A 27,895-nucleotide genomic window follows, 5' to 3' on the forward strand; every position below is an offset into this window, starting at 1 on the left:
ATGTTCAGAGGTTCAGTCTCTTTATTCTTTGGCTTTAAAATGATGGCTTTTTCAATCAGCTGTATCATTTCTATTTCATTCTGGACTTAATTAAAAGACCTCTCAACCTGAACAGAATATCAACATTTTTCTTATTAAGTGTTTCAGCAGTAGAACATTAAGGCCAGGCATTTGGTAAGTTTTGATTAACCACTGTTACACTGACTTAAACATATTTATAAAATAATTTAAGCCATTTTACGTAAATAGCCATGCAAGCATATGTGACAGCTTCCAAGTAATGTAAGTTCCTTTGTCTTGAAATAGAAAATCAATATTGCAATGGGGTGGTTATGGAGCAAAAAAAAAGGTAAAACAGTCGTGTTTTCACAAATAGGAAAACCATTGTGAACCATCACAAATTACAGTCAGTTTTCAATAGAATGGATGGTGGTTGCAAAAAAAAGTATGACATATGTCACTTCAGTAAGATACAAATGAACCAGATATCAATGATTATTTCTAATAATGGCCCAATTATTTTCCAAGATTTTTGTAGGACGCATAAATCAGCTTAATGTCAAGGACACTAAGCTATTACAAAAACAACCTGCAATAGTATACTGAACTGTAACTGTGATAGTGTTACGTTTACCACAACGATATACAATATACCAGAAAGAATCAAAATGTTTTGAATTCGTTGGCCGAACAGTTTCTTAACAGGAGCAGTCTGAGGTACAGCTTATGTTTCAACAGGAATTTAATTGCCTGGTGTGGATGTAAAAATTACTTCAACAGCTTGTGAGGTAAAAATTTGAAGTGGGTTGTATTGTTAATGGAATCAGTGAAATATCAGTCCAATCAATGCAGATGATCCCAATAAGCTTTTCAGTTTTTCAATGAATGCACCAGTCTGCAGCCTTGGCTAGAGCAGGACCACTAAATCCGCCAAGCTTGCAGTTGATTGGCTATGGTAGTTTTGAAATTTTGGAAGGAAAAAAAAAGAAAAATCTTTGCAGTCACTTCTGGCTTCTGTTCTTGGAAGCCTAACAAATACAGCATTTCCTGGATGCTTATGTCCCATGTGGGAGAGCTGAAGTGGGATTTTAATCCTATTGAGGCATTTTATGGCAAATTTTATTTTTAAAAATAAAACATGCATTTTATCTTTCAGTAATCTTTAAATCATACCTTTAACCAATTATGTTCGTTAATTGTACTGGTTTATACAAAATCCACATAAGAAATTTTAAGTACTTGCTGCATGTTTTTGTATTATAATTTTTGTGTCCTACTAGCAATAGATACAGTATGTGCAACTATAACCATAAAATCCGAGGGGAACTGGTGTTCTCTGAAAGGTAAGCCCTGATTGTTGTGTTGGTGGTTGAGGACACAAAAGATAGAATGAATTAGTGGTCCGGAAGCTGAAAATAGTAGATTTTCAATAAAAAAATATTAGGCACTCATCTGTTTCTGTCTGCTTTCAAGCTAATTACATAACCATACACAAATTTGCAAAGTATTCAATCCCTTCCAGCAATGTACCATTTAGACACACTGTAAATGATGCATTCACATTTTCTAAAAGTGAATATTTTTCTTTTCCTGACAAGGATTTTTACTTTCCTGAGGAGAGGGAATCAAAAACAATAGCTGTGCAAACTGTTCAAAGACGTTACAAGGCGCAGAGAAGGAAAACACCTCACAAAATGCTGTGCATTACCAAATACAACGAGGAACTCTTAACCAAAGGCACTCTGAGTGGATCTCAGTGACAGATGAAAAGGCTGTGGAGTACGAGCAGATCATGAGGTGGCAGCCTAATGAGGACTGTGGAAGAGATACTGGAACAGTAAGGTCTAGCAACACCAAGCGAAAGAGATGTCTGTCTGACTAGACCAAAACACTGAATGCTGGAAAATGTGTGTGAAGGGAGCTCAGGAGGAAACATATTTATACAGAAGAATGCAGAAGTGTGAGATTACATTTTGACTCTTCCTGAAACTCTGAAAACTTTTTTCAATGTATATCAAAACTTTTAAGCATGGTATCTTCATTAGTGTGGCCTAAAAACATCTTCAGACTATTGTGCTGTTTTTCATAGAAAAACATGAATATCCATGTGGACTGAAATTTATGAGACTCTTGTAAGAGCACAAATGTATTTGCTCTGACAACATGTACTTGACAAACAGAGCAACACAGTATCAGAAGGTAAACACATTTCCATTATCCACTGCCTAATGATTTTACTGCACAACTGCTCCTGCATCCTCAGCTATAGGAAACACAGAACTCTGAATAGCAGGCAGAAAGGCAGTGAACCAATCCAAAAGCCATGTACAATCCAAAACGTCTGTGTGATTATTAAAAAACAAAGACTTTAAAAAACCATAATAAAACTTTTGTTTTCCAGGATAGCCCAGGCTTTACTAAAACTTATTTCAGGTTCCAAAGTATCCATATGAACCGTGATTTAACTTTCTTGCTTGATTGACATAATTCTCATTTTTTTGTTTGTATTGTTGTTTTCAAGGACTGATTTTAACAGCAAGTTGTAACACAAAGGAGCATTAATGTTTCTTTAAAAAAAGCCATTCCCCAACCTCTTGAATACCTTAAAATCCATCACTAGTACCAGCGCATCTGACCTAGAACAGACATGTCAGAATGGGTGATTATTTTCTTTTATACCACTGTGTTGGAGTTCTGTTCTGATTGTATTCAGAATGAATATGCAACCAAAATGCAAAGGTTAGCCTCTGGTTATGTACTTTATATCAGCTTTAATCCCCATAGAATATACCCTTTACCTCTCAGGAAATGTCCAGCCTGAAGGTGACTATTGTTATAAACCACTTCCTCTGTTATCACAGAAATAAAATTCCAGTTACAAATGGAGTTTTTAATGAAAGTTCGGGAGGAATGAAGGCAGCTGCGCTCATTCGACACAGCTGCTGCAATTCTCACTAATCCTGACGTAAGCAACCGGTCTCCATAAATATCAAACGTCACCCTCTCCTCTTCCTCGTTCGTTTTCTGCATCCCTCCTCCACCCCCTCTCCACCTTTGCAGCTACCCAATTGGTCGCATGGGGGTTACCCTCAGCCAAGCGGGTTACGCCAAATCTCCACATCCCAATAAACGATACTAATTTTGCCCAAGCTTTCGGCTGCTGTCATTCCTCGTGAATCCTCTTTATTTTGCTTTTAACCTTTGTAGTGATGTGGTTCTTTTGCTTTCTGACAGAAAGTCATGGTCAATAATGTTGTCTACAGAAACCAATCAGAAGCCAGCATTTTGGTTCCATTAGACAGACTAGTTTACTATAACCATATTGGTAACATTTTATATCAAGGTAGTGCTTCTGTTAGTCTCTATGTTTTATTAAAGATATGTAGAACTTTTTTAAGCTTGTAAGCAGTACTTTAAAATAAAATGTTGTTGTACTATTCCAAAAAAATCTTCTCCTGAGATGTATTTTGGTTCAAAATTTTTTTTTTTATCTTACCATATCTGTCATTTTTGTTACTCTTGTAAATTCTTTTTAAAATAAAGCTGATAAAGCTGAAATTTCCTTCTAAAGAAACCATAGAATCGTTTAAGCATGCATGCTCATTTTCTTCATGGTTATTAGATTGTTGAACTGTATTTTTAATAATGGAAATAAAGATAGAGCATTATGATTTCTAAGAGTAGAATCAATGTAAACACCTAAGTACACTTAAACAAGAATACTAAAGAATAGCTCATGCTTGTTTTACCATAAGGTTCTATTTTTTTCTACCATGTTCTTTAAAAATGGTTGGCAACTACTGTACGTTAAAGTCATGCATACTCTGTGTTTTGATATCAATGTTCATGCCAAAGAACCTTCAGACAAACAAAGTGAAAGCAAAATGAGTCGGTCGTCATGGCATCTCGGCTGGCTCGTCACCCATTAGCAGGGAGGTATTTCCTTCCCACTGATGCTACATTTATGCCATCGCCGTGCCCCCTGTGTACATCTGCATGGTTTTCACCTTCATTATCTGTGTTCAGGAAAACCGGCTTGGGTGTATTAGCTGTCACTGCTATTGCGGAATATTTAAATGGTTTAAAAGGTGCTTGCTCACTCAGGATGAGCAATCTGGCTGACTTTTGTGTGACAAAAGGTCGCAGACCATTCTGCAGGAAAAGGTCAACTGAATTCTAATGAAAATAGAAAAAGCTGTTGAAATAAATACTTTAAAAAGGAGAAGAGAACCTTAGAGCATATTTATCAAACTAATTTGGGTTTTTCAATTTAAATGCAAATCCACACCTGTATTCCTAGGGTGCCTGTAACAGGGCAGTTCAAACTGTTTTGAGCTGTCTAGATGGAAACACCTGAGACTATTGCTAATGGAGCTACTTATTCTGCAGTCTATGTTTAGTATTCCCTGATAGCCAAGCTAAAATATGCTGTATTGCTTTCTCTTGTATCTATCTTCTGTCTTTCAAGAAGGCGAAAAGGCACTTGAGTCGGCTTCACACTTTTGACACTGTGAAAGTCAAATTTCCAGAAAGTGTTCCTAAGTTTTTCTGCACAACAAGACACTGTCCTACAGACCAGAATATTGTTTTAATTAAGTTCTTTATCTGCTGCTTGTCCACAGGAGTGGATAATTGAGAATTGAGTCCTGCTAGGCTGTGATTGACTATCACTCCTCTATCGGGGGAGGTGATCTGTGTTAGGTGTTAATTAATTTAATGAATAGGAAATAACTGAATAATGAAGCACAAAATGCATACTGTAAATAACTGAAGTTAAACATACCTTTCCTTCTGGTAGAAATCCTTGTCAGCTGTTTGTTTGAATTGCCCAGGTAACAAAATACCATAGATACACAATCATGATGGAGTTAAAAAAATTCAATGGCAGATATCATTAACAAAGTTCATGACCCCTTCCAATATGTATTAGCCTTTCAGCAAAAACCTTTTAAATATTTTCGTACATAAACCAGATTATAATATACAGTATGAATTATTTCCCCTTCTCTGCTTCATATTATTCATGTCCTGGCAGTGGCTCCAGTTATTTTGTACTTTTGTGCAATTTGTATGATAAATTCTACTTGGCATTAGTATACAGTATGTAATGGGCATACAAGCTTCATAAGATTCAATGGAGTTCATAATGAAAGTTCAGCAGCAGGACAAGTCCCATTTTCCACAAATCACTGGCTCTAGGGTATAAATATGATTGGTCTCCAGAACAATGGTTCCCAGTCCTGTTCCTATGGGACACTGTGTCTGCTGGTATTCATTTCAAATGAACTGGTAATCACTGGTTTTAAATGATGCCAGTTATTGACCTTTTTACTTGTTAGACTACTATTTATATGGTCCTGCACTCTCAGCCCTTGGTTTAAACAATGATCGACTTCAAGTGTATTGTTTTAATTACTCTCTTCACTCTTTTTATTAAATATTAAGAATTCCCTTATTATAGATGAATTTATAATGAGCTTACATTGATGGGAATAATACTGTTCAAACACTATTCAAACACAATTTCAAGACTCATTCCAGGGGTCTATGTATTAATTTTCTAACCACTTCATCCAATTTAAGGTTGTGAGGAAGCCGGAGCCTATCCCAGCAAGCAACAGGTGCAAGGTGGAACTGATAATTGATAACATTTTATTATTAAAAAGGAGTACAAGTTAATTTAATTCATGTTTGCGTAAGTGATCATTTAGACAATAAATGAAAAATATTTCAATTATATTTGTGCCTAAAATTCATGTTAAAAACTAACATAAGTTGTGTACGAATCAATGTTACGACATTTTGGAAAATTCTGAAAATATAGATTTAATAGATATAAATATTAAATATAGATAGTTTTACGTGCATAGCACAGACATTTTTTATATGATCATTATAGATATTTTTCAAACGAGATCTGTTAAGTTCAACCAGAAGTCAAACATTTAAAGACAACGCAGCACAAGAGAATAAAGAAAGTATATTCAAAGAAAAAGAGTGGCCACCAAGCTCATCGGCCTCAGCAAGTTCTGTCTGCTGCAGCAGAGATTAAAAGCAACTAGTGTGTGCATGGCTCAGGAAAGCACCCGGGCTCACAGAATAATATTTCAAATTTGGTTTGCAATTACTGACCATGACAAGCCAACATTTTCCTGCTTTAAGCATTAATCAATTTGAATGCCGCCTACAGAGTGCCAGCTTGCAATGTTTCATCAATTACCTTTCTTACTCAGTGAAAAAGGCTGCTTCCATTCGCACAAACTGCAGCTGTGTGCCCCCCAATTCTCAGCTACAAGATCAATTATTGAGAGTCTTGCCGTTTCTTTCTCTAAGCAGCAGAAAAGCAGCAGCTATTTCAGAGATCCTCATTATTTAATTTTGCTCTGTCTTACAAAAAAGCAAACAAACCATTTTACCGTGCAGATAAGTTGTTTTATCTTTGTTGTTTATTTCTGAAGGATTAAGTAGATTGGAGTCATTAGGTCGGCTCTAGCACAGTGTGTCTTTTGTTCTTGATTTAGAGAAGACGTGTTTCTGTCATCTTGCCTAGAGCTATAACCCTGTTTACCTTGTTCCTGCAAATAACATTTATTTATTGAACTATCCTATTTTGTCAGATCAATTTCAATGAGTCTTAAACTGTTTTCATACAATGGGCTGATGTTTTGAATGGCTCAAGCACTAAGCTCTCCCCCAGAATATACATTGAGCGGCACAGTCCAGACCTCACTGGTTTCATGTTAGGTCCCATACTCCCCAAAAAACTGAAAAATCGTTACAAGAGACTGATCCCTTTGAAAATGGGTATGTTCTCCCGCTGTCCTTCACCAAACAGCTTAGCCATTTCCCTTGTTAGTTTTGTCTCTCATCAACAGGGGGGGGCATAAAAAGCAATCATTCCAAATTAGGAAGGTCTGTAGTAGACTGTCCTTGATTTCTGCCTACTGCTCCAGACTTTGTTTTCTTAGAGCCTGTGTGAAACCTTGAGTAATGTTTGATTATTATTATTCTTCACAAAGATGCCGGGGTCTATTTCCTTCTGCCTTCATCTTGTGCAACTGTCACTGTGATACCTGTTGTTTATCCTTTTCACAAAATAATATCAGAATATTGAACTTAATGTCATTTAATTAATTTTTCTCTTGATTTCATTAATACCATGTTTATGTGAACTGACTCTGACTATGTACAGTACTTTAACACACATCTGTTACTTTGGCATGTTTGAGTGTCTGACTGGATATCTGGTGCTCTTTCCCAGCATGCGGCTGCATCTCCTTGGAGAGCTCTGCTCTGGTAATTACTGCTGGAGCAGGATCCTGGGCTGCCAGGGGCTGCCAGGGGAAATGACTTTGGCCTATCTATCAACAGAGAGTGCAGGGATAGCATTCAGTGGCATCTGCTGGTGGCCAATTACTTCCCCTGCTGAAGATGGTACTATTTTACTTCTCAATAAACTGTTGAACCTTTCTTACTAGCATCTTGGGAACAGTTTAAAACAGAGTCACACTCCCTTTATATACCTGGCCCCTGTGGTAAGGCATGGCAAACTCCCTCACTGAAGACATTCTTACCTTACCATTACAGTGTGATTTACAGAGTTCTCCAAAAGTATACAGTAGAGATAGCAAAGTCAAAGTTATTTTTGCTAACATGTCAAGCATTTTTTGTTTGTGATCATTAAAGTAATATGACTGCTAGACAATATTGTATTTTTGCATCATTCAAATTATACAGTACATTCTTTGTTCAACCCAGTGATGCCATGTAACCATACCTGTGGAGACAGTCAGTTAAAGATCAGAATGTAAACGTATTTGTCTGCAAATACCTTTGAGGAAATAACTGCATTCAAGGTCTGCAAACCACTGAACATGCAAAACTGTACTTATTTGAGATACCTTTTTTTAATTCCGGCCTATCCTAAATATGTTGAGACCCCCATTTTTTTTTCAGAAAACCTTAATTGGATTTATAACTGGAGATAGACTAAATGACTTAAAGACCTTGTTTTCTCTCCTTTCTTGTCTACACCTCTCACCTTCAGATTGTCACTCTCTTTTAAGTAGCTTGTCTTTACTTTTCTGTTTGAACCCTTCCCCTCAGATATTCTCAGTCCCCTTCCAGGACACTAATTCCACCTTCTGCTCTAAAACAAGTTCTCTCTTCTGCAGGCATAGAGTGTAGAATGCTCAATATGACACACTCTATATGCCCAGTTCTTTTTCACCTATTACTCTTAAACACTTCCATCATCTTCTAAGTCTATCGCCACCTCTGGCTTTACTAATACTATTTTTTTAGTACTCTTCTGCAGGCTGATCCTGTTTGGCCTGTGTGTTCTGTGTTAACTGTGCATTCCTGGCAAAGCAGCAGCAGTCAGTTTGCCATTTCCTTAGCTATCCCTCTGAGATCACCAATCTGTATAGGGCCTATGATGAACCTTAGCATCCATCCCAGCTGCATGAGTACTGTCCATTATTCTTTCTAGCTGTAACCTAGACACAGATTGAAACTCTTTCATCCCAACTGGTATTTTTCAAACTGAGAAGTATGGCAAATTCTTCACGGAAACAATCCTAGCAGCTTCTTTCCCTCACATAGAATGTCATTCCCTCTGAGGGCTCAAGACTCACTTACTGTAGGTCAGCTGTGCCCAATTCCTCAGTGCTTCTCAATTATTAGGCTGCCAATTTGGTTAAAGGCCAAATCATTGGGCCTGGTTATTGAGCTACCTCTCACTTTATCACACTAAGATATTCAGAATTTAATGATTTTCTCATCTGAATATAGAAACACTTTTTTCTTTTTTTCTGACATATTTTATGCATACAATATTGATTGTCATAAAAATCAGTTCATTTAAAGCAAAAATAAATTAGGAGTCTACTGCACATATTATAGAAGGATTCTCTGTTCCTTAGTTAACCATATTGAGTGGCAGCTTTCCTGAGATCTCTAATTTAATAGCACAAGGTCAAATATTTCCATTTGCACAGGCTATACCTCCAGCCATCCAGATACCACATTCTCATTGAGTGGGTTATCAGTTAATCTGCTACTGGAGAACGTATTCTCCAGTTAGATGTCTAAGATGATTGCCTTACCTTTAGCCTCATTGAGGTCTGTAGTACAGATATTCAGTTGACCTGCCATGCCCTGATGAATTAACTTACTATTTCTTCTTTATCTGCAAACCTTTTGTCATTTTTTTATGTAGTACCCTCATCCTTAAAGGGTCAGAGTATAATATCTTTGAGATTATTACTTTATTTTCAGAAGTGTTATCCCACTGTGACTTCCTGGTGTGTATGTTGTCTATCCTGCTAATAAAATGCTTAAAGAGTCTGTTTTATGTTTCAATGCTGAAATTGGTCAATTTAATACACTTTCCCCACAAGGGCCCAGGTGTTCCTTGTGTTAGAAGACTACACTGAAAGACTCTTAAAAGATAAGACTCATTTTTGTCCTCCTAATTTATTGATTGATTTATTGATCCCAGACCAATACATGCATGCTGTAAGACAGTACTTATATTATTTCAATTAAATATAAAAATAGAATGTTATCATATTAAATGATAACTGGAAAGCTCTACAGCCAGCTTAGCTATAAACTGAAACTATGACAAAGCAATCTAGAAATCTTCAATTCATCCATTTTCTAACTGCTTTATCCAAGTAATGGTTGCAGAGCAGCCAGAGCATATCCCAGCAAACAAAGGGCATGAGGCACTATACACCATGGAACGAGACACCAGTCCATCACAGGAAACACACAGACACTAACATAAACACACAACAAAAGCACACTCTCACATCAGGGCCAATTTTCCCCAGAAGACAACCTACCATTATCTCTTATTACTGTGGGAGGAAACTCGTGCTCCCCAAGGAAACCAACACAAACACAGGCAAGACATACACAGAAATAGCACCCAAGGTCCAGAATTGAACCCACGACTCTCACATGATGAGGCAGCAATGCTAACCACTGCACCACTCATCCGGAATCAGACAGTTCAGAAATAATACTGTCCTACAAAGAAGTATTGTAATGTTTCAATGAGTCCAACAAAAATTCGTAAAATGTATTTAGTAAACTTCATAAGCATTAGTGTGACAAACTTAATTAATATACTACAATCTTTTTAGTATTACGTAATATACTAGCAAAATGCACTATCGTACCAAATACTGTTTAAATTCATAAAATGATTTTAACTAAAAACTCTTCCTAATTTATTAATATTACTTATAAAAGCACAAAATGCTATATTCTGTCAATTCCTTATATACTGAGAAAGAACAATTTCATCTTTGTCTTCCATACACATACACACCAGACTTTACATACAACGTTTACTGTCTATGCAGAATCTGGTAAACAAGAGGCTAAATTTTCCACCACTTTATTCCAAATCTTTTCTTCTCGTCAGGTCATCTTTCAAACAGCACAACAATGTGAATTAATAATTTGTTTAGAGCCAGCCTTCACCACCCTCCCATTTTTAAATCCTGGGAAAAAATTCCAAGGCAGTGGAACAACAGCACAGATTCAACAGATTGCATGTGTAATTCATCAACCCTGCTGATTAATGCGTTTACTTAAACAAAATTTTGTTAAGCTGTCAAGCACAGGCCCTCCTCTCACATGAATTTCAATTTCTCTAATCCCTCAGTGAGACTACTGTGGCTGTGAACCAGTTACCAAGAAGAAGCCAATACCATCTCCCAGTCTGCCAGGTCTGATAACTGAATTTCTCTGGTACACAAACTGAATACTCACTTAAAACAATATTTAGCCTACAATACTGTAGTGGTGGGATCATAAAAATACACAGCAGTGTGACAAGTTATTAATACTTGAGAGGACTTCAGTGCCTGGAAGAAGACATGCCTAAACTAAATAAGTGCACGTTATTTGCTGTATACCATATGTGTTTAAAAAGCTGATCTGCTTTTATCACATCTCTAGAACACGTACATTATAATGCCAATGCCAAATATTATCTGTACTGTAACACCACACCCTCTGTAAGCTTCTGTAGAAGAGCAGCAATGCCTGATGTCTTGCACTTCTCCAGGCAGTCTTTTACAATGGAAAGGTGATTTTTAACATCTGCATTTAGACTATAAAAATAACTAAAAACACTGTAATGATTCATTTTTTAATGAGAGAGATTGCTATGAGCTTTGCCTCATTAGACCAACTTCTATCACAAATCCTCCCGATTATACGATCCTCAAATGTTGAAATCTGTCATATATCCTTAACTGCAGAATGTGAAATTAACCCCAATCTAGGAGGTTGTGTTGTGACAAGACATATTGCATACTCTTACTAGCTTAAGTTTTGTTGCACTTAAAAATAGAAAAAGAAAAAATAGAAATATGATTTTTTCACAAAATTTTCTTTAAAAATGCAAAATCTGTGGTTTTAAGACTGTGGGGTCATGACAGGCCTACCACTCCTCAGGTTGCTCAGGAGGCCTGAGCACATGGGCAAACAGACAAAAAACAAAGGACTGTGTAAAGATTTAAGAAAAGCTCCTCAAGACAAAACAAAAGAAACACTCTAAAAACCTAACCTCACTTATCCTTGTGAATCACTTTATATACCAGACCTAGCTAAATTAAAGCCATGTGAGAATGCGGTTCTCAGCCCTACACCCAAGATTTAATTAATAAATTAATCAATTACAGCAGCACTGGTGTATCTATATACAAGTGCCTTCTAGTGGCAGATCAGCTGAAAGGTAATTACAGTGATATTCTCAGTCCTGTGACAAATGTCTGTTAGTAACTGGCACAAAGGGACATTTCTGCCATCCACACATGTAGATCTTTACAATAGATGAAAGGCCATGGTCGTTTTTCGCTTAGCACTTGTGGAATGCTCTCACATTGTGCCCATATTGAGTCCATGGACAATGAACAATGCAGCCTACATACAAACTATGCTTACTTTGTTTGAGCTAGAATAACAACAGCTACAGACAGTATGATTGGACACCAAAGAATGCTTACACAAACAATTCCCATAGTCTACAGAGGCCGTTAAACATTGGGCCTGCTCCAGGCTGTCTCTCTGCTTCACATTCTACCAATTAATGTCTTCACGGGATTGTTAAGATATACAAAACTTCTTTCATCATAGCAGGGGACATGTTCCTTTTGCAAACGAATGATCTCTTCCCATTAACTTCAGATAATTAGCTGGTGTGCATGTGGTAGGTGACAAACACATTACTAGATTATAAAGATACTTTCCCCTAGACAAAAATACTTCTTACAATTTTTAGGACCAGATTACAGAACACAATAGAAAGCTTTTTTAATTAATCACTCACATTAATCAATGTGAGTTTGATGAAAATAGACTGATAAGCTTATGTTAAATGTTACAGGGATGATCAGATTCAGATGGGATTCAGATACCTGTGGAAATAAAGCTAGCATTGACTGTCTTAGAAGACCTTCAGCTGAGGCAGAACTATAGACAGCAGAGAGACTGAGGAAATCATTTACAACAAGACAACATGATGGTAACAAAGACTCTTTCCACAGGAACAGCACCGGGGCTGGCCAGCAGCTTCCCACCTCTGAATCAATAGGACCATTACACAAGTTAATGCTTTTATTTTACAAAGGGTTGACAAAGGCCTTGGGAGCAACAGGATCATGCAGATTCTTGGAAAGCATGAAAGAATGAAAACCATTGGTTTTATTACATAAACAGTCTACATTAAGCCTGTAAAAACATCAAGAAAAACCTTTCCCCAAACATATTCATGTTGCATGAATTTCTAAGGATTTTAGAGTATGAGAGTTCATGCTTTCTGTGTAGGGTTACGTAATCCCAGAAACCTAAATTTTCTTTTTAGTAGCAAGAAACACCAAGTACATTTTATTAATCTACTTAACTGCTTAACAGACAAAATATATCTGTTTGTCGGATCAAGTTATTATAATAATTTTAATAATTGCTTACACTTATATAGCGCTTTTCTGGACACTCCACTCAAAGCACTTTACAGGTAATAATAATAATAATAATAATAATAATAATTGCTTACACTTATATAGTGCTTTTCTGGACACTCCACTCAAAGCGCTTTACAGGTAATGGGGATCCCCTCCACCACCACCAATGTGCAGCATCCACGTGGATGATGCGATGGCAGCCATAGTGCGCCAGAACACTCACTACACACCAGCTATCAGTGGGGAGGAAAGCAGAGTGATGAAGCCAATTCATAGATGGGGATTATTAGGAGGCCATGATTGGTAAGGGCCAATGGGACATTTGGCCAGGATGCCGGGGTTACACCCCTACTCTTTTCGAGAAACACCCTGGGATTTTTAATGACCACAGAGAATCAGTACCTTGGTTTTACGTCTCATCTGAAGGACGGTGCTTTTATTGTATTTACAGTCACCCTGAAACAACAATTATATAAACATCCACCATCAGTAGGAGCCATATTAGCACTAAATTATTTTTAAATTAATCCCTAAACTACATCTTATTCAAGGCATGCGATATTGCCTATTTTTTACAGTATTGTGTCTTTGAGTGTATAAGTGTAAGGAATTATCAGTACTATTTTTTTTATATTTCAGTGTTATTACCAGTAGTATTATAGCAGTACTAACATAAATGCATGTGTAGGTATAGTACTGTGATTTCTATTTGATGGTTATTAAATAGGGGTCAAACGCAAATGGCAAATGGAATTCAAATATATATATATAATAGACTCCTTCAGCTGTTAATTATGGAGAGCTATTTCTAATTTCTTATTTCCTGAGTGATTTTTATCAAGTACTCTAGCGACCTCTACTGCACAAGTCTGATTGCAGCTGTGTTTGTCACTTCATTAAACAAAAGCACACAACTGGGCTGGACAGGTATAAAAAAATTAAACCCATATACGTATTTAATTTAGTTTGGTTAACTTAGTATTCTGGTTAGAAAAAAAAATATGTCATAGACACAAAAGAGAATCAGAAATGGAAATTGTATTGGAAAACTGCCGAACTGATAAATGATGGCATAATGCTCATGCAATCTAAGTATATGAAGTTTACTCAGGAGAGTGACAGTTCACTCTAGCCTTCAGGCACTGAGACTTTGTTTAATGGCAGATTGTACCCAGAACCTGGCTTGTGTTATTTTATTATTATTTTATAACACAGGGCTATTTGACTTTTATCATTGTCTTCACAGGACAGATTTTCAGTGAACTTCCTTTTGCCCCAGGACAGAAGTAAGGAAACACTTTCTCAGTGAAGCTGTCCTTAAAACTGTAAATAATGGTCATATCTCTGGTGTCCAGGAATGACACCTCCCCTCTGTCATAGTCAAGCTTCACTCTGATCTTCCTGGGTATCCTCTTCAAATTTAGCTTTTTTGTTGATGTGGTTTGATATTCATGCTCAAACCACAGACTTATACCCCAGAATCCTTCTTCTGGGGCTGGAAAGATCCCCTCTTTCCTGCTGACTGACTCTTTTGCCACACCCAGTGTCCACCCTAATTTGTCTTCCACCAGAACATCCCAGCAATGTCTCCCCGAAGTGAATCCTTCAGAGCCCAGAACATATAGAAATTCACAAAATCGTTCTGGGTTGTTAGGGGGCTGTTCTTGTTCTTTACTGTATCTCACAGCTGTTAAATCTTCAGACAATGTCAAAGATGAGCTTGCAGTGTTAGGATCCAGAGTCACTGGGGCTAAAATGGGAAGGAAAGGGGTTAAATTTGACCCATTAGAAGATTGGACAATGCAGGTAGTAGATTTTCCACTACAACAATCAAGCTATCAAGAATCATCAGTTTATAGACATAAAGGAAATGGAAACAAGTTATTCAAAGTCTTCAAAAGGTGTTGATTTAACATCTAACCTGTCTAACGGTGGCAAACCATCACTATTCACAGAGAAAATGTAAATTTAATTTAGTTTGGAATCAAGTTCTTTTTAAATGTAAGACTTTTGAAACCAATTTTTTAATTTCTTGAATTGCATCATATGATCCTTGGATCTCATTCAGGCATAAGTAAAATTGTGAATATGCACCAATGAGTAGTTATTACTATTTGAAATGGTTGATGTTATTTTCCAAAGCAACTTACACTTGCACACATTTTCACAGCAGGATATATTACTAAAGCAATATGGGTGAAGTACCTCGCTCAGGGATACAATGTCTGTGTTTTGAACCTGCAATCTTGTGATTAGAACCCAAAACTTTGTTCCACACTGTCACTTGTACAAAGATGCATAGTTAAGGAAAATGTTATTGATTAATTCTAAGCAATAGTACTTACTAGCTCTACTGAAAAAAATAATTTCATAGGCTTTACCAATTCTTCCCAGTACTCACTATATTGAACAATCCCCTGCATCTTCTCCCAGACTCTGTATGGCAGTGAGCCCAGGTGTTTGGCCATATCTAGCAATGCTCCTGAAACCAGCTCTGGATCCTGTAGTGTGCATTGGGCTCTGTAATAATTCAGGAGTCAGTGCTGCTTTGAGTTCACAATAACACAATCGGCAAAAAGAGACAGGCTCAAGTACACATACTGTACCTTTTCTTGGTGATCTGGAAGTTCTGAAACACATAAGAGACTGGTCTAAATAAGTAATTCTGAAATCAGATATCTAAAACATATAGGCTTGTTGCATTAAAAAAACGTGTTTCCAAAAAATGTAAAATATGGGAATGTGGGGAGTAAAAATAGTACTATTTCTCACATAATAGTGTGGTCCATGTTATGCTTTTGCTGTTATTACTGTTATTGATTATTAGATAACAGGTTTCTATGTCCTTTTCTGTCATACTATGTATGCCTTTAACCACAACTTAATCTCAGGTCTCTCAATTATTGCCCATCTACTTATCCAGGGCTAACAAGCTATAATCCACAGCAGTAACAGTGTCTCGTAACTTTAAAGACAATAGAATAACCTGCAATGATTTCAATATGAATATGAATATTTGATTTGGAATAATTTAAAACAATGTAAAGATCTATACAATAAAATGACGCCAAGTACTTTTTAAAATTGAAATATTTACCTTCAGGAAGGAAATGTCATCAGTCTCCATTTCCTGTTCTATGGCTCTGATTAAGTCTGACAGAGATGAGATTTTTCTTGTGAGGTTTTCAATCTTCTCTTTCATTATCAGACTCTTGACTTCTTCTTCCTCTCTTAGTGTGGTCAGCCTGGCCACCTCTTCCTCTCGTAGAAACTGGTGAAGTTTCTCAAACTCCTCCTTTATCTGTCTCTCCGTTAGGTGGGCCTGGACCTGTAAGTCATAAGATGATGGCACTGTACATTTGGAACATCTTCATTTAAGGAATTTAATCTTTGTATTGTCAATGCCAGCTGTCCTACCTTAATATGGTCTGCTGTTTTAACACAAACTTGTTTGACTTCATTAAAGTATCCCAGCTTGTCCTTCAAGGATTTCACTGCCGTCTTAATTTCTTCCTAAAATAAATAAGGGTTCATGCTGTGATGAAGAAATTAAATTCACGACTTCAACGACCAAAAAACACCTCAGTTCATATACAGTATATAATTAACGCTCAACAATGGAGCTCTCTTTTTAAGTTATTTAATTATGTATAGATTTAATTCTGGACTGGGGAACCTCAGACCGTGGAGCTTATGTGTTCTGTTCTCAAGCAGGCTTTTGCAGGTTTTACATGTTAATTAGTCTGATTCGGTTAATGACTATAATACATTATACTGTATATGTATCTGCTCTGCAATGGACTGTGGAGTCCTGCCTTGCACTTCATGCTTCTGGAATGGGCTCCAGGATGTCACATCACATCATTATATTTGAGTTTTTAAGCACATTCTGAAAGAATACACTATATATCATTATCTTTGCCCTATACAGCATCTTATATCACATATTATCTGTACAGGTTCTGTACAATAACACAAAGCAAAAGAAAAACATTGGAAACACATGACTTTGCATTTTAATATAAATATTTGATTTTTACTATAATTCAATAGAATTAAAGACTAGAGTAAAGAATATGTTTTAAAAGAGAATTTAAAATTACTGATTGACATCTAATATGTGCTATGAAATCATTTCAGACCTTTGGTCAAACAAAAAGTATAATTGTGCCAAAACCATAAACAGATTTATAACAGAATCAGATCAGCAAATGAATTTAGAAATAATTACAATAATAATTTACTTTATTTTGGTTTCAGTATTTTGTATTATGTTTTTCATTGCAAACTTGTTCTTAAAGTGGTACAAGCCATAGATTAAGCAAATAGTAAGCAAGTTATTCCTACTGAACCATCTGAGTGATCTGTAAAATGTAACACAATATAAACTCAAGTGGCTATGATACATTAATGGTTTTACAAAGCAAAACAGTTAAATACCTTGAAATCCTCTGCTGCCTCTAAAATAGGACTGCATTCATGATGTTTATGTTTTTTGGAAGTCTGACACACAACACAAATGGGCACTTGGTCATTCAAACAGAAAAGCTTTGTTTTCTCTCCATGCAGCATGCAGAGTTCTTCAGACTGCTCTGCAGGACTTTTGCTGTTCTTCTTTAAGTAGGACTCCACAATATTTCTTAAAGCAAGGTTGAGTGGGGGGTTATCTGTAGAAGACCTCCTCCTGCAAAAAGGACATTCCCGGGAACTATTCAGCATCCATGTCTTCTCTAAGCAGGCTTTACAGAAGCTGTGGCTGCACTTCAGGACAACAGGATTCATGATTTCAAAGCACATAGAACAGGTGAGCTCATCCTCCAGCTCAGAATTTCTTTCTGCCATTTTAGCACAGAGTGATAACTTGCATTACACTCCAAAATGGCGTTGTTTTGCAATAACCCTTACTCAGTTTTGCTTTCAGTTTTACTCTCAGCATTGGTTAGGGAGAGATAAAGCATCACATTCGTGCCGGTGGGCGGGTTCATCTTCAGTTTTGAAAATAGCTGCATCATGGTGCAGCATTCACTGTACTAAATGTTCACAGTTGCCTCTTCAGAAAACTTAAGCTACATTATGTTAACACAGCAAACAATTTCAATATTTGTGGACAGGTAGACAAATGTGATTTTAACACATTTATCCAATTCTCTTCAAGCTTGTATCTCTATAAAAAGAAAACTTTTTTGTTCATGTCAACTTTTTTATTTCTTTTTCTTCCTTTAGAATATTGGGATAGATTGTATTCTAGAATTTTTAAATTCATGTGGAAAAGGAAGTGATATTAAAATTAAAGATCTATGGTAAGTTTATTTTAGCTCTTCTTGGGTTTTGCAAGCAGTCTGATATCACGTTGTACTGTACTGTATGTATGTGCTGTTCTTGTTACTAATGAGACTAATATGAGATCTGTTTATTTGGTTCAGTATTTTCATGTGATCTGAATTGCAGATTTTTTTTATCCATCAACCCTTAAGACTGTGTGGTTCCAATCCAGGGCTCATTAATTGTGGCTGATGTGCTGATGTGCCAGCTGTGCTGGCTTTTATCATCTGGACAGACTAAATGCATTCTCGAACAGAGACAATCAGATAAACAGGGTACTCAATGGAGACCACAGCAGGGTAGGAACATGGGCTTTGCCTTCAGCATTTTAGTGTTTTAACAACTTTAATATGTCAGATGTAATGTAGCCTACAGTTCGAATTTGGGCCTTGCAGTCTGCTTCTACTGCAGTTTGCCTACTTTTTGTGACAAGTTGTGCATTTCTGCTCCTCATTGGTAGAGACTGCATTCTGCCTGGAAATCAAATGGTATGTTTTTTCCTACTGTAGTACATTGAATATGGAGCATAGTAATTATTTTTTCTAGTTGCTTCACACTTGGCCTTGTGAGGTTCTTTGTCAAAAAAGGCTACCATAGCAACCTCTTAGGAGAATACAGGCAGAGTTAGGAGCCTTGGCAGGGTTCAATTAGACAGCTTTAACAAAAGTGCCCAGCAGAAGGCAGTGACACTTTCCCCATTGATAATGACTGCTTACAATGCATATTTTATGTAGTAAAAGACATGCTCTTACTGTATGTAAATGTTTCAGAAGTTTAAACATTTTTAAACATACTTTTCACTCAATTTTACAATATTTCATTCTGTATACATAAACATTTAACAAAATTAACAATGTACACGTGTCCCTGTTCAATACTAATTCATCCTTGGGCATCTGTGAATTTGGTTAAAAAACCTGTATAGTGTACACGTAAGAGAGGAGGTGACAGAGTACAGAGGGCTGCATAAATAGTGACAGAGCAAGCCCCACTCCCAGACTGTGAACATCGGCTGCCCTGCACAGCTCAGCTCACACCATGATGAAGGCAATGCTGGTCCTACTACTCCTGCTGCCACTTTGTGCAGGTCAGTCACTGCTGGGGTTCAGTTTGTCTTTCCGCACTCATCAATACTGGGTGGAGATGAATACCAAAAGGTTTTCTTGTTAATGGTTTTGCTGTTATGGTTATATGCGTATATGGCATTGTGTAAAAGTTACACTTTGAAAATCTGACCACGCAATTCCACCTTTCCTCATTTCAGCCGATTTTTCTATCGAATGCTATGGAGAAGATTTCCTTTTTGTCCAGAATGAGCTCCTTCAGTGTTCCGGTAAAGTTCCTCAAGCCTGCTACACCAGAGGTTGGTTTGATTTGTGATAAATGACAGAATATTAAATAGTACAATCTGTTATACAAGACTGACATATAACTTATTAATAGCTTGTTAATCTAATTTGTGTTTTGGGGAGAGGTATTATCAAGTACTATCAAGATCTTGGTAGAGGTTTGATTTCTGTATCAAATCAGTTATGGAAGACTGTATTTTATTAAACTGGCTGACAGAAGGATAAACTTTAATAAAAATGAAAACGGATGTCACTTTTAAAGACGCTTTCGCAAATCCTTGAGATCCTCTGTAAAGGAAAGAAAACAAGTTAAGAAAACACGTATGAGAGCTAGACTAGGAGAGATTAGTTCTTATTTGTCCTGCATCGATTTCCCTCAGACACTGGGGAAAAGGGCTGTGCCACCCTGGATTTCTGCAAACGCCCTGGCTGGAAATGCTGCTCCAAGAATCGCTGCAACGAGTGAGCCCTGGGGCCCTCTGTGATCCACACTGCACACCCCTGCGAGGATGAAATAAAAGCACTGTACCAGTCCTACCCCCGTGTCTGTACTTGTGATTTAAATATCATGTCATTGATGTGGGCCTTCACGCAAAATTGAGGGAGAAGGCTCTTTCCATATCCCTCTCTTATTATCTGAGCTCAAAGGTTGTTTGCATTTCAGTATTTGAGCTTCGGGTTTACCCGGGTTTACCTTTGTGCGTTTCAAAAATATATCTGAAAAAAAAGCAGCAATTGGTAACTTATTAATGGGGTAAAAATATGGCACAACATTCGAACAAGATGACTGCAGGTTTTAACATCTAATTAAAAAACAGGTATCTAGTGCTACAACCCCTTTGTTATTATACTAAACTGTTTTATCATTTTAGCTGGATTTTATTTGAGGGTTAAAAAAAGTGGAACAAATTGTGTGGTGAAAGCTTTGTACGGTGCCAAAGAAAGGATTTGTAGCCTAGGGAAAATTGGTATCAACTGGAAAATCTCTGGGAGATGTTGTTCATTTCTAAAGCAGAATAAAAACACAAGGCCCTTTAAATAACAACATTTTTGCACAGGACGTTGGGGTTGTTGAGTGTGTGCTTTTGGAAAACAACATGGGGCTACTCTCCAGTTTACTCTCCAGAAATTTACCATCCCAATGACACATGCAATAAAAGGGCAGCCATGAAGTGAAAGAACAGGAAAAACTGGAAAAAAACAACTGGAGAGCCAACTCAGAGATGGAAATGGGAAACTGATAGTCTGCAAACTCAAAATACCAATAAAAAAGATATCTGAAGACTAATCCAGTTATGTTCTACAATTACAATTACATAAGACAAGCAACTTGAGACAAACTCTTCTCTTTAAAACGCCACAACAAATATATATTTGTGATTAAAAGACAAAACAAAAACAAAACCTTCTGTGATACAGTGCTGAACATTATTGCTATAACTCAAAGTTTGTATTACATCTGCTTTCCCTATTCCCCAGTTTTCCAACCTGTGTTTAAGTGGACGGCAGCTCAGAGCACTTATTGGAAACTTATACCAGACAGGAACATTTCTACTGTATTAATTACAAGAAGTGAAGTGATGGAAATTGCTCTAAAGGTTTAAGGGAAAAAATCACCACACAAAGAAAGGCTCACATTTTTATCAATTTCTCTTCATAAGTAAAGGTATAATGAACTGCATATTGCACAGCAATTTATGCTCATCTTGCTCATGAGAAGTTACTTCATCCATAATTCATGACACACAGACACAATTTTCACTCACTTTTTATTTTTTTTTAAATCTTCATTTTTTTTCTGCCCTTGTGACAGGAATGCATGAGAGACAGAATGGCTCAAACATCTTCACGTGAAACACTTTTTTTGTCATTTATATCTCATTAATGATTTGTTTTCATTATTCTTCTCCATTTCGCAACAGCTTCAACAATTACATTGTCCCACACATTAACTTCTGTAATCATTGCCCTGTAACAGTTACACAAAGGATGCCTAATTTCAAAACCTATAAAGGCAATTGCAAATATGAGCTTAAAGGCTCACTAACCCAGTCTTTCAGCAGAAGTGAGATCCTACCCTCTCCCTTTCCAAACACCCCACTGTATCTTTCTTGCCTGGAAAGTCACCCTACATTCACAGCTAGACAGGAATTCATTCAAGGCTGACATTTCATATCAATTTGGGAATTATGTGTTCTATTTTGGATACTAGCCCACCTGACTCAGAAACTGCAGCAACAAAAACGAGCCCTTCATCTTTAGAAATGACAGAAATTAAACCACAGACAGATATTGTACATCACCAAAATGCCTGTTACAAACACTGCAGGTATACTTTGGCCAAATACTTATATTCATATATGATACAGCATTATGTATTCGAGCAGCTTTATACTGTATTTGTACCATGGTCTTTTTGTAGTTTATGAACTGGTTGGCTGAAAGCTAACCCCAGAAATCCTTAATTAAATGACTGTTTAAGCTTCGTGGTCACTTTCCACTACTTTAACCTAGGTTACGGACTTCTGAGGCTTCTGCAGTGTGGCCATCCGTCCAAAAGGAAACCAAGGGGAGAAGGGTGGAAAAGTGGGAGTTATTCTCCTTGTAACCTTTGCTGCATCCCCGGTTCCTCTTAGAAAGCAAGGCAGTAATCTTGGGGACATTCACACCTTTGACTGGAGGCCCCGATTAACTGACTGCAGCAGTTTCTAAGGAAGCAGGTTAAAGGTCACTTATACACTACAAACAAGAACACTGCTCTCAGAAAGACAAGGCAGTCAGGGTTAGAATACCCTGGTTTCATCTAGTTAAAACACATGGAAAATCCCTCTTAAATATCATCTGAGCTTCAGCACTTAGTGCATATACAGTATCTTACACATCTACAAGCTGTAGAGTTCTGCACTAGTTGCAAAGGTATTGCATACAATTGTGCTAAAATGACTGGAAATGTTTAATGTGATAGATCAGATATATGTGATTTTTTTTCTACTGACAGTGCTACTGGACACTGCACATTGTCAAAAGCACCGCTTAGAATTTTCAAAACACCTTAAAAAGGAGATGCACATACCATTTCTTTCTTGGTTTTCAGCATCAGAGAAAAACAATGCAATCAGGCTGGAAGTGCACCTCACTCAAGATTCATCAGCTTGCTGAGTTTCGGACTTTCTGTTCTTTTAAGCCTGTTCAAAGGAGTGATCGTTCTTTTAACTCAAAGTTTGGATTAGATCTGCTTTCCCTATAAACAGAATGAATGGACAATCAGCTACAGGTATTTACACACAGGTATACCATTATTTACAGAACTTAACCACAACTGAATGCATAAACAGAAAGTGAGGAAATTCAGACAAGATGAATATATGCACCAAATGGGTGTGTTTTGTATTAATGTTGTCATTTATGTAATGCCTTTCATGTCTTAGTAATAATATTGTTTTATGAAATTATTCCAAAATACTATGTATACCACTGCTGCATGGAACTCTGCATTGCTTAACAAACTACACCATCTGAACCAAACTGGCATAATGAGGTTTGGATTCAAAAGCAAGTGCAATGCAAATCTGCAGCAATAACCTTAAGAAATTGAGGATGCATTTTGTTGCCACTAAAAAAAACCCAAAAAACTCCAGGAGCTATGTTGATGCAGCAACTAGTGACAGTAAGGAGAGGGATAAATGCTCAACGTTGCTATGTTTCTGACCAAAAGTGTCTTTCTGAGAACCTGTTCCTCCCCTTCTAATGATCAAACCACCCCAAGAACTACAGCAAAATCGTTTAACATTCCTCCGTACAAAAAAAAACACATTTTTGAGTAATGATCTAAAATGCAAGGAAAGTAAAAGTTTTCTTTTCAGACCAGCTGGAAGTTCAGAAGGATTTTTGAGATTTCCAAGGGTATATTCATTGTACCCAATCCCACATATGTTATAATACTGAACTGTCATGTTTCATCATCTTATAGCTTCAGACCATTCTTCAAAACACCTTTCAGCTTCATCTGATTTCTTCATCAGATCACTCACACGACACTGACAGGATACCTACAAGGTTCCTCTACATCAGTCTCCATAATAATTATCATCAGTTAATGTAAATACATATCCCCTTTCTGTACCAATATTTTATACTCATTTCAAAAACTATAACTTCTAGAATAAGAGTCTTGTGAAGCAATGAGAAAATATAGCAAAAATAAGACTCTGCAGTGAGCATTTATATAGCTCTTATTCCTGCTCCTGTACTTCATTGTCTACCCTTGAACCTGTTTTTTTTCCTGCTGGTTTAGTTTTATGCTTCCGGAGGCAAGAATTGGCTCTTTAAGTGCATTTATTCCCACTGTGGGGGAGATCTGGGAGAACATTGTAGACATTCTTTGTGTCCACACCAGCAGTTACACAACACTGAGGTTGCACGTGAATACGCATTCTGTTAAGAGACACAACATTTGTCATAATGTGTAATAAGGATTATGGCACTTTAAGAAATGACTTCTTGGACTCATGTGGCCAACCAGTCTTTGCCTATTCTAGTACTTAGCCATAGAAAAATATACCAGCCAGGGTTTTCGCTCTCAGTGGCTCTAGTTATATAACCACATGGCCCGGAAAGTAAATTTTAAAGATTAAGTTCTCTACTGAACTAGATTAACCCTGCATAACCTCCACAGTAAAATAGCAACTTCCAGCTGGCATGCAGAAAAGCCTTTTATTTCCTTTACAAGTAGATTTAATATTACCTAATGCTTGGAAAAAAATAAGCAAATAAGCTGTTTGGAGAGTAAGAGGTTCCCTCCTTGCTTGATGGCTGTATACCTGACTTTATTGATCCTGAGTAGATTTATCAGAAGGGAATGACAGCTTGGATGCACTTTGGAATGGCGCAATCGCGTAAACTCTGGCTTGCACACTTAAGACTTTAAAAGAAACTCAGTCTGAAAAAAATCTCTAACCAACCCTACAAAATGCAGCAAATTACTGAAAAAAATCTAGATATCTGAAGTATAAATAAGATCATAGGAAATGCATGTTCTGTCTGAGAAGTCTTTATAACAATAATCAATACAAAATGAGGGTAAGCACTTATTCCATGTGTATTTGCTGGTTGGAGCATCATATAAAAGTCAAATTTGACATCACTGTCTTTTGATAAGATAACAGCATTGGATACATGGCTGATAAAAAGAACATAAAATAAACTTAATTCCAGAGGATCTCAAACAAGAAATAAATGGAGACCTCTGAAAATTTCTGAGCATGGGAACCTTCATTGACTCATACCCACAACTACGAAACATCGATGAGTGTTACGTTCACAGCTATTGCAAGTTGTTTGGCAAACAACAGCACGAAAGAGGATGAACATTTCACAATGTAGTCACAATCGCAACATTTGCAAAATTTAAAATTACCCAAAGTGGCCCTCCACCCCTACACCGCTGATCAAACATGACAAACTACCTAACAGTCTGTATATCCTTGTCTGATTCCGTGGAGACCTCTTCTTGCCTGTGCTGCTTTACCTTATCTTACCACCGGGTGGCAGTGTGTGGAGTGTGTGAAAAAAACTGCTGTCTGGTCCCTCACCAGTCAGGATGCAGAAGGTGCACCGAAAATAAACTCCACAACCCAGGACCAAGACTCACCATGGCCAAGGCATGCCCCAGCACTCCACCACCAACTCCATCAGCGCTCCAGCAAGAGTTTTCACTGAGGGCTCAGCTTAAAGCCAGGAGCTATAAAGAATTTTATAGGGTACAATTCCAGCTGGAGCAGAGGATTGCTACCAATTAGCTGAGTTTTTGGCATAGGCAAGATCACCTCAGCAAATTCATGTTGTTGTTGTACTGTATGTCATCCAATTTCCTTTTCATGAATTATACATGTATATAAAAAATGTCAGTATTAGGTTGTACTCATTTAATAATGCCAGTTCATGGTTTATAAAGCCACGACTGAGGCCCTGGTCATTATGTCTGTGCCAGCTTGCCTTCAAAACATACATGCTGAAGTCCAAATACTGCTTAATTACCAGCAGCTTCCCGTTGGTCTCCCCTCTGCCTTTTGTACTAAAATCACTAAAGCTTTCCAGTATGATGTTAGAAAAGGTAATTCAAAGACAGTTTAACTTTGTTTACAATGGAACAATGCTCTCTTCCATTATAATACTTCAATATGGTTGTTACTCAACTATAATGCCCATTTCACAGGATGTTATTGCTGTCAAGGAATCCCTGGACTGTCTGAAGTGTTCTTCTTAAATCGTATTTATCGCTGTAGATACTGTAAATGAGCAGGGCATAATTAATTCCCAATTTAAGCAAAGAAAACAACCAAAAAAATCAAAAGTCAGCTTTTCAGGAGAACAATAAAAAACAAAAGCAAGAAAAAAAGACCACATTTCATTCCTAAAGGTCTCAGATGATTTGATTTGTCACAGAACCCATGTTTTTTTTTCTGCACCCTTTGAAATAACTCTAAAATGGTGGACTATAGTTGCATTTTTCACCAGAATATTTTGTGTGTGTGTTCACTGTATGTGTGCTTTCTCATGATTAGATTTTTTTCCCACATCTTTGCAAAGCTCAATCAGCTGTATATTTTATTTTCATCCCAAGTAATTAAAAACACCAACTACACAACCCCCTAGCCATATGACTGGACCTAAAATCACAAAGCAGAAGAGAAGTCTCTGTTCCTTTCCTCTTTTGCTGGACAATTATCTTTGCTCTCTCTGGAAAAAGTGTGCTGTACCCCACTGAAAAAAAACAACAAAACATCTAGAAGAGAAGCAGCACTGGCTTTATCTTCTCAGCAGCCTGTCTGCTTCCACTTCACTTTACCCCTGACCCTGACCTGCCCTCACGTAACCAACTCAAGAAATAACATAAAAGAACCTGAAAAGCAAAAATGTCGAGGCCCCCTGGATGCTGCATCGAGATCACGCAGCCTCCAACACGGGGCTCAGGCGAGGACAGAGGATGTAAACTCGGCAACCAGGCAGAGCTCTAGGACGGCAGGGAGTTGGGAGTGCTGGGGGCTTGCTCGTCGCTGGGGGTGGGGGTCTCCTCGCTGGGCTCCAGGCTGTCCTCGGGGCTCAGCGTGCTGTCGGAAGGGGGTGGGGTGTCGGGGGAGCTCTCCTGCTGTCCGTTAAGGGTGTCGGGCTCCGTGGGGGTGGGAGGAGGGGTGGTGGCAGTGGGAGGAGTGGGGACGAGAGGCGGCGTGGAGGCTGTGGGGGTGCCGGCCTGGGGGCCAGAGCTCTGTGCTGCCCCGCGCGGCATGGAGTTGAGAAGCTGAATGCCCATCCCATCAATCGCGCTCAGGCTCTCGCTAGACACCAGAGAGGCCTTCTCGATAAGCCTCCACTGCATTATGCTCATGTCCTTCCCACCCGTGGAGATGAGGTGGTTGTCGTTATGCTGGAAGCTCACATTGGTCACATGACTGCTGTGGGCGCTGTACTTGTGGCTTGGGGCCTGGAAACAGAGTGAAAGGCAACCACAGCACATCAGTCTCACCATCTTACAACTCAGGTACAATGAGCAGCTCACACATGGTTTGAAAGCTGAAGAGAATACAGCAGTCGCTGGCTTACACCACTGTCCTCCAGCACATCTCTCTGTCCTGGAACCATCTTTTACAAGGTCTAATTACAGCATGACAAGATGATATAGGAAGTCAATATTTTGCCAACCAAATGGCAGAAAATACTAATCAAACAGCAGGATATGTGAATTATTTTATACTGGCTTACAATGCTATTCATACTACAGAATATACATTTATACATACTATATCATTTAGAAGAAGTAAATTCAAAGACTGGCTTAATTAAATTGCTTTCTTCCTTTAAAAACTTAACTGTGGTTGCTACTCAACAATTACACCCATTTCTTGGGATGTTATTGCTATCAAAAGAATCCTTGGACTGCTCTGGAAGATTTATTTCCATGCACACAACAATAGATAAACAAGGCAGTTTTCAATATAAAAAATACATGAGACGCAGAGTGGGGCAGTTTTAGGGTGCAGCAAGCATGAACTAGCCCTCCTTCACCTTTGGTTTGGAGCATGGATACTGGAACAGGTGCACTTTGCAGAAGTCATCCGCCAGCGCAATCACCTTCCTGTTGTGAGACCGGACCAGAGCATTGATATCCGTGCCATCTGACCCTTCCGGCCATACTCCTACCAAGAGACAACCAACCAGAGAGAAAGATTGCAGACACGGCTT

The 27,895-nt window shown here is 37.8% G+C and overlaps 3 protein-coding genes across 4 annotated transcripts in view; 1 reads left to right on the forward strand and 2 right to left on the reverse strand.

Annotated features, from left to right (window-relative positions):
• Window positions 1-12,625: 12,625 nt before the first annotated feature.
• LOC148820160 (E3 ubiquitin-protein ligase TRIM35-like) lies at window positions 12,626-17,893 on the reverse strand. The gene is made up of 6 exons (XM_088934013.1): window positions 17,427-17,893; window positions 16,404-16,499; window positions 16,084-16,314; window positions 15,593-15,615; window positions 15,388-15,506; window positions 12,626-14,736 (listed from the first exon to the last, which is right to left on the reverse strand). Exons 1-6 carry the CDS (start codon window positions 17,826-17,828, stop codon window positions 14,204-14,206), a joined length of 1,404 nt encoding a protein of 467 aa, XP_088790139.1. The 5' UTR covers window positions 17,829-17,893; the 3' UTR covers window positions 12,626-14,203.
• Window positions 17,894-18,010: 117 nt separating this feature from the next.
• LOC148820161 (uncharacterized) lies at window positions 18,011-20,194 on the forward strand. Its single transcript, XM_088934014.1, has 4 exons — window positions 18,011-18,286; window positions 19,234-19,395; window positions 19,573-19,671; window positions 20,038-20,194. Exons 2-4 carry the CDS (start codon window positions 19,347-19,349, stop codon window positions 20,121-20,123), a joined length of 234 nt encoding a protein of 77 aa, XP_088790140.1. The 5' UTR covers window positions 18,011-18,286; window positions 19,234-19,346; the 3' UTR covers window positions 20,124-20,194.
• Window positions 20,195-21,412: 1,218 nt separating this feature from the next.
• eml4 (EMAP like 4) overlaps window positions 21,413-27,895 on the reverse strand; it is a 110,069-nt gene continuing 103,586 nt past the window's right edge. For both annotated transcript variants that reach the window (XM_088933567.1, XM_088933566.1), the window contains exons 23-24: window positions 27,719-27,849; window positions 21,413-27,137 (exon numbers count right to left, since the gene is read on the reverse strand). In XM_088933567.1, the coding sequence (XP_088789693.1) occupies window positions 26,670-27,137; window positions 27,719-27,849 (599 nt within the window). In that variant the 3' untranslated portion in view covers window positions 21,413-26,669. The remainder of the gene's footprint in view (window positions 27,138-27,718; window positions 27,850-27,895) is intronic.

This window comes from Atractosteus spatula, chromosome 15 (assembly GCF_055471065.1).
Source record: "Atractosteus spatula isolate fAtrSpa1 chromosome 15, fAtrSpa1.hap1, whole genome shotgun sequence".
Lineage (NCBI taxonomy): Eukaryota > Metazoa > Chordata > Actinopteri > Semionotiformes > Lepisosteidae > Atractosteus > Atractosteus spatula.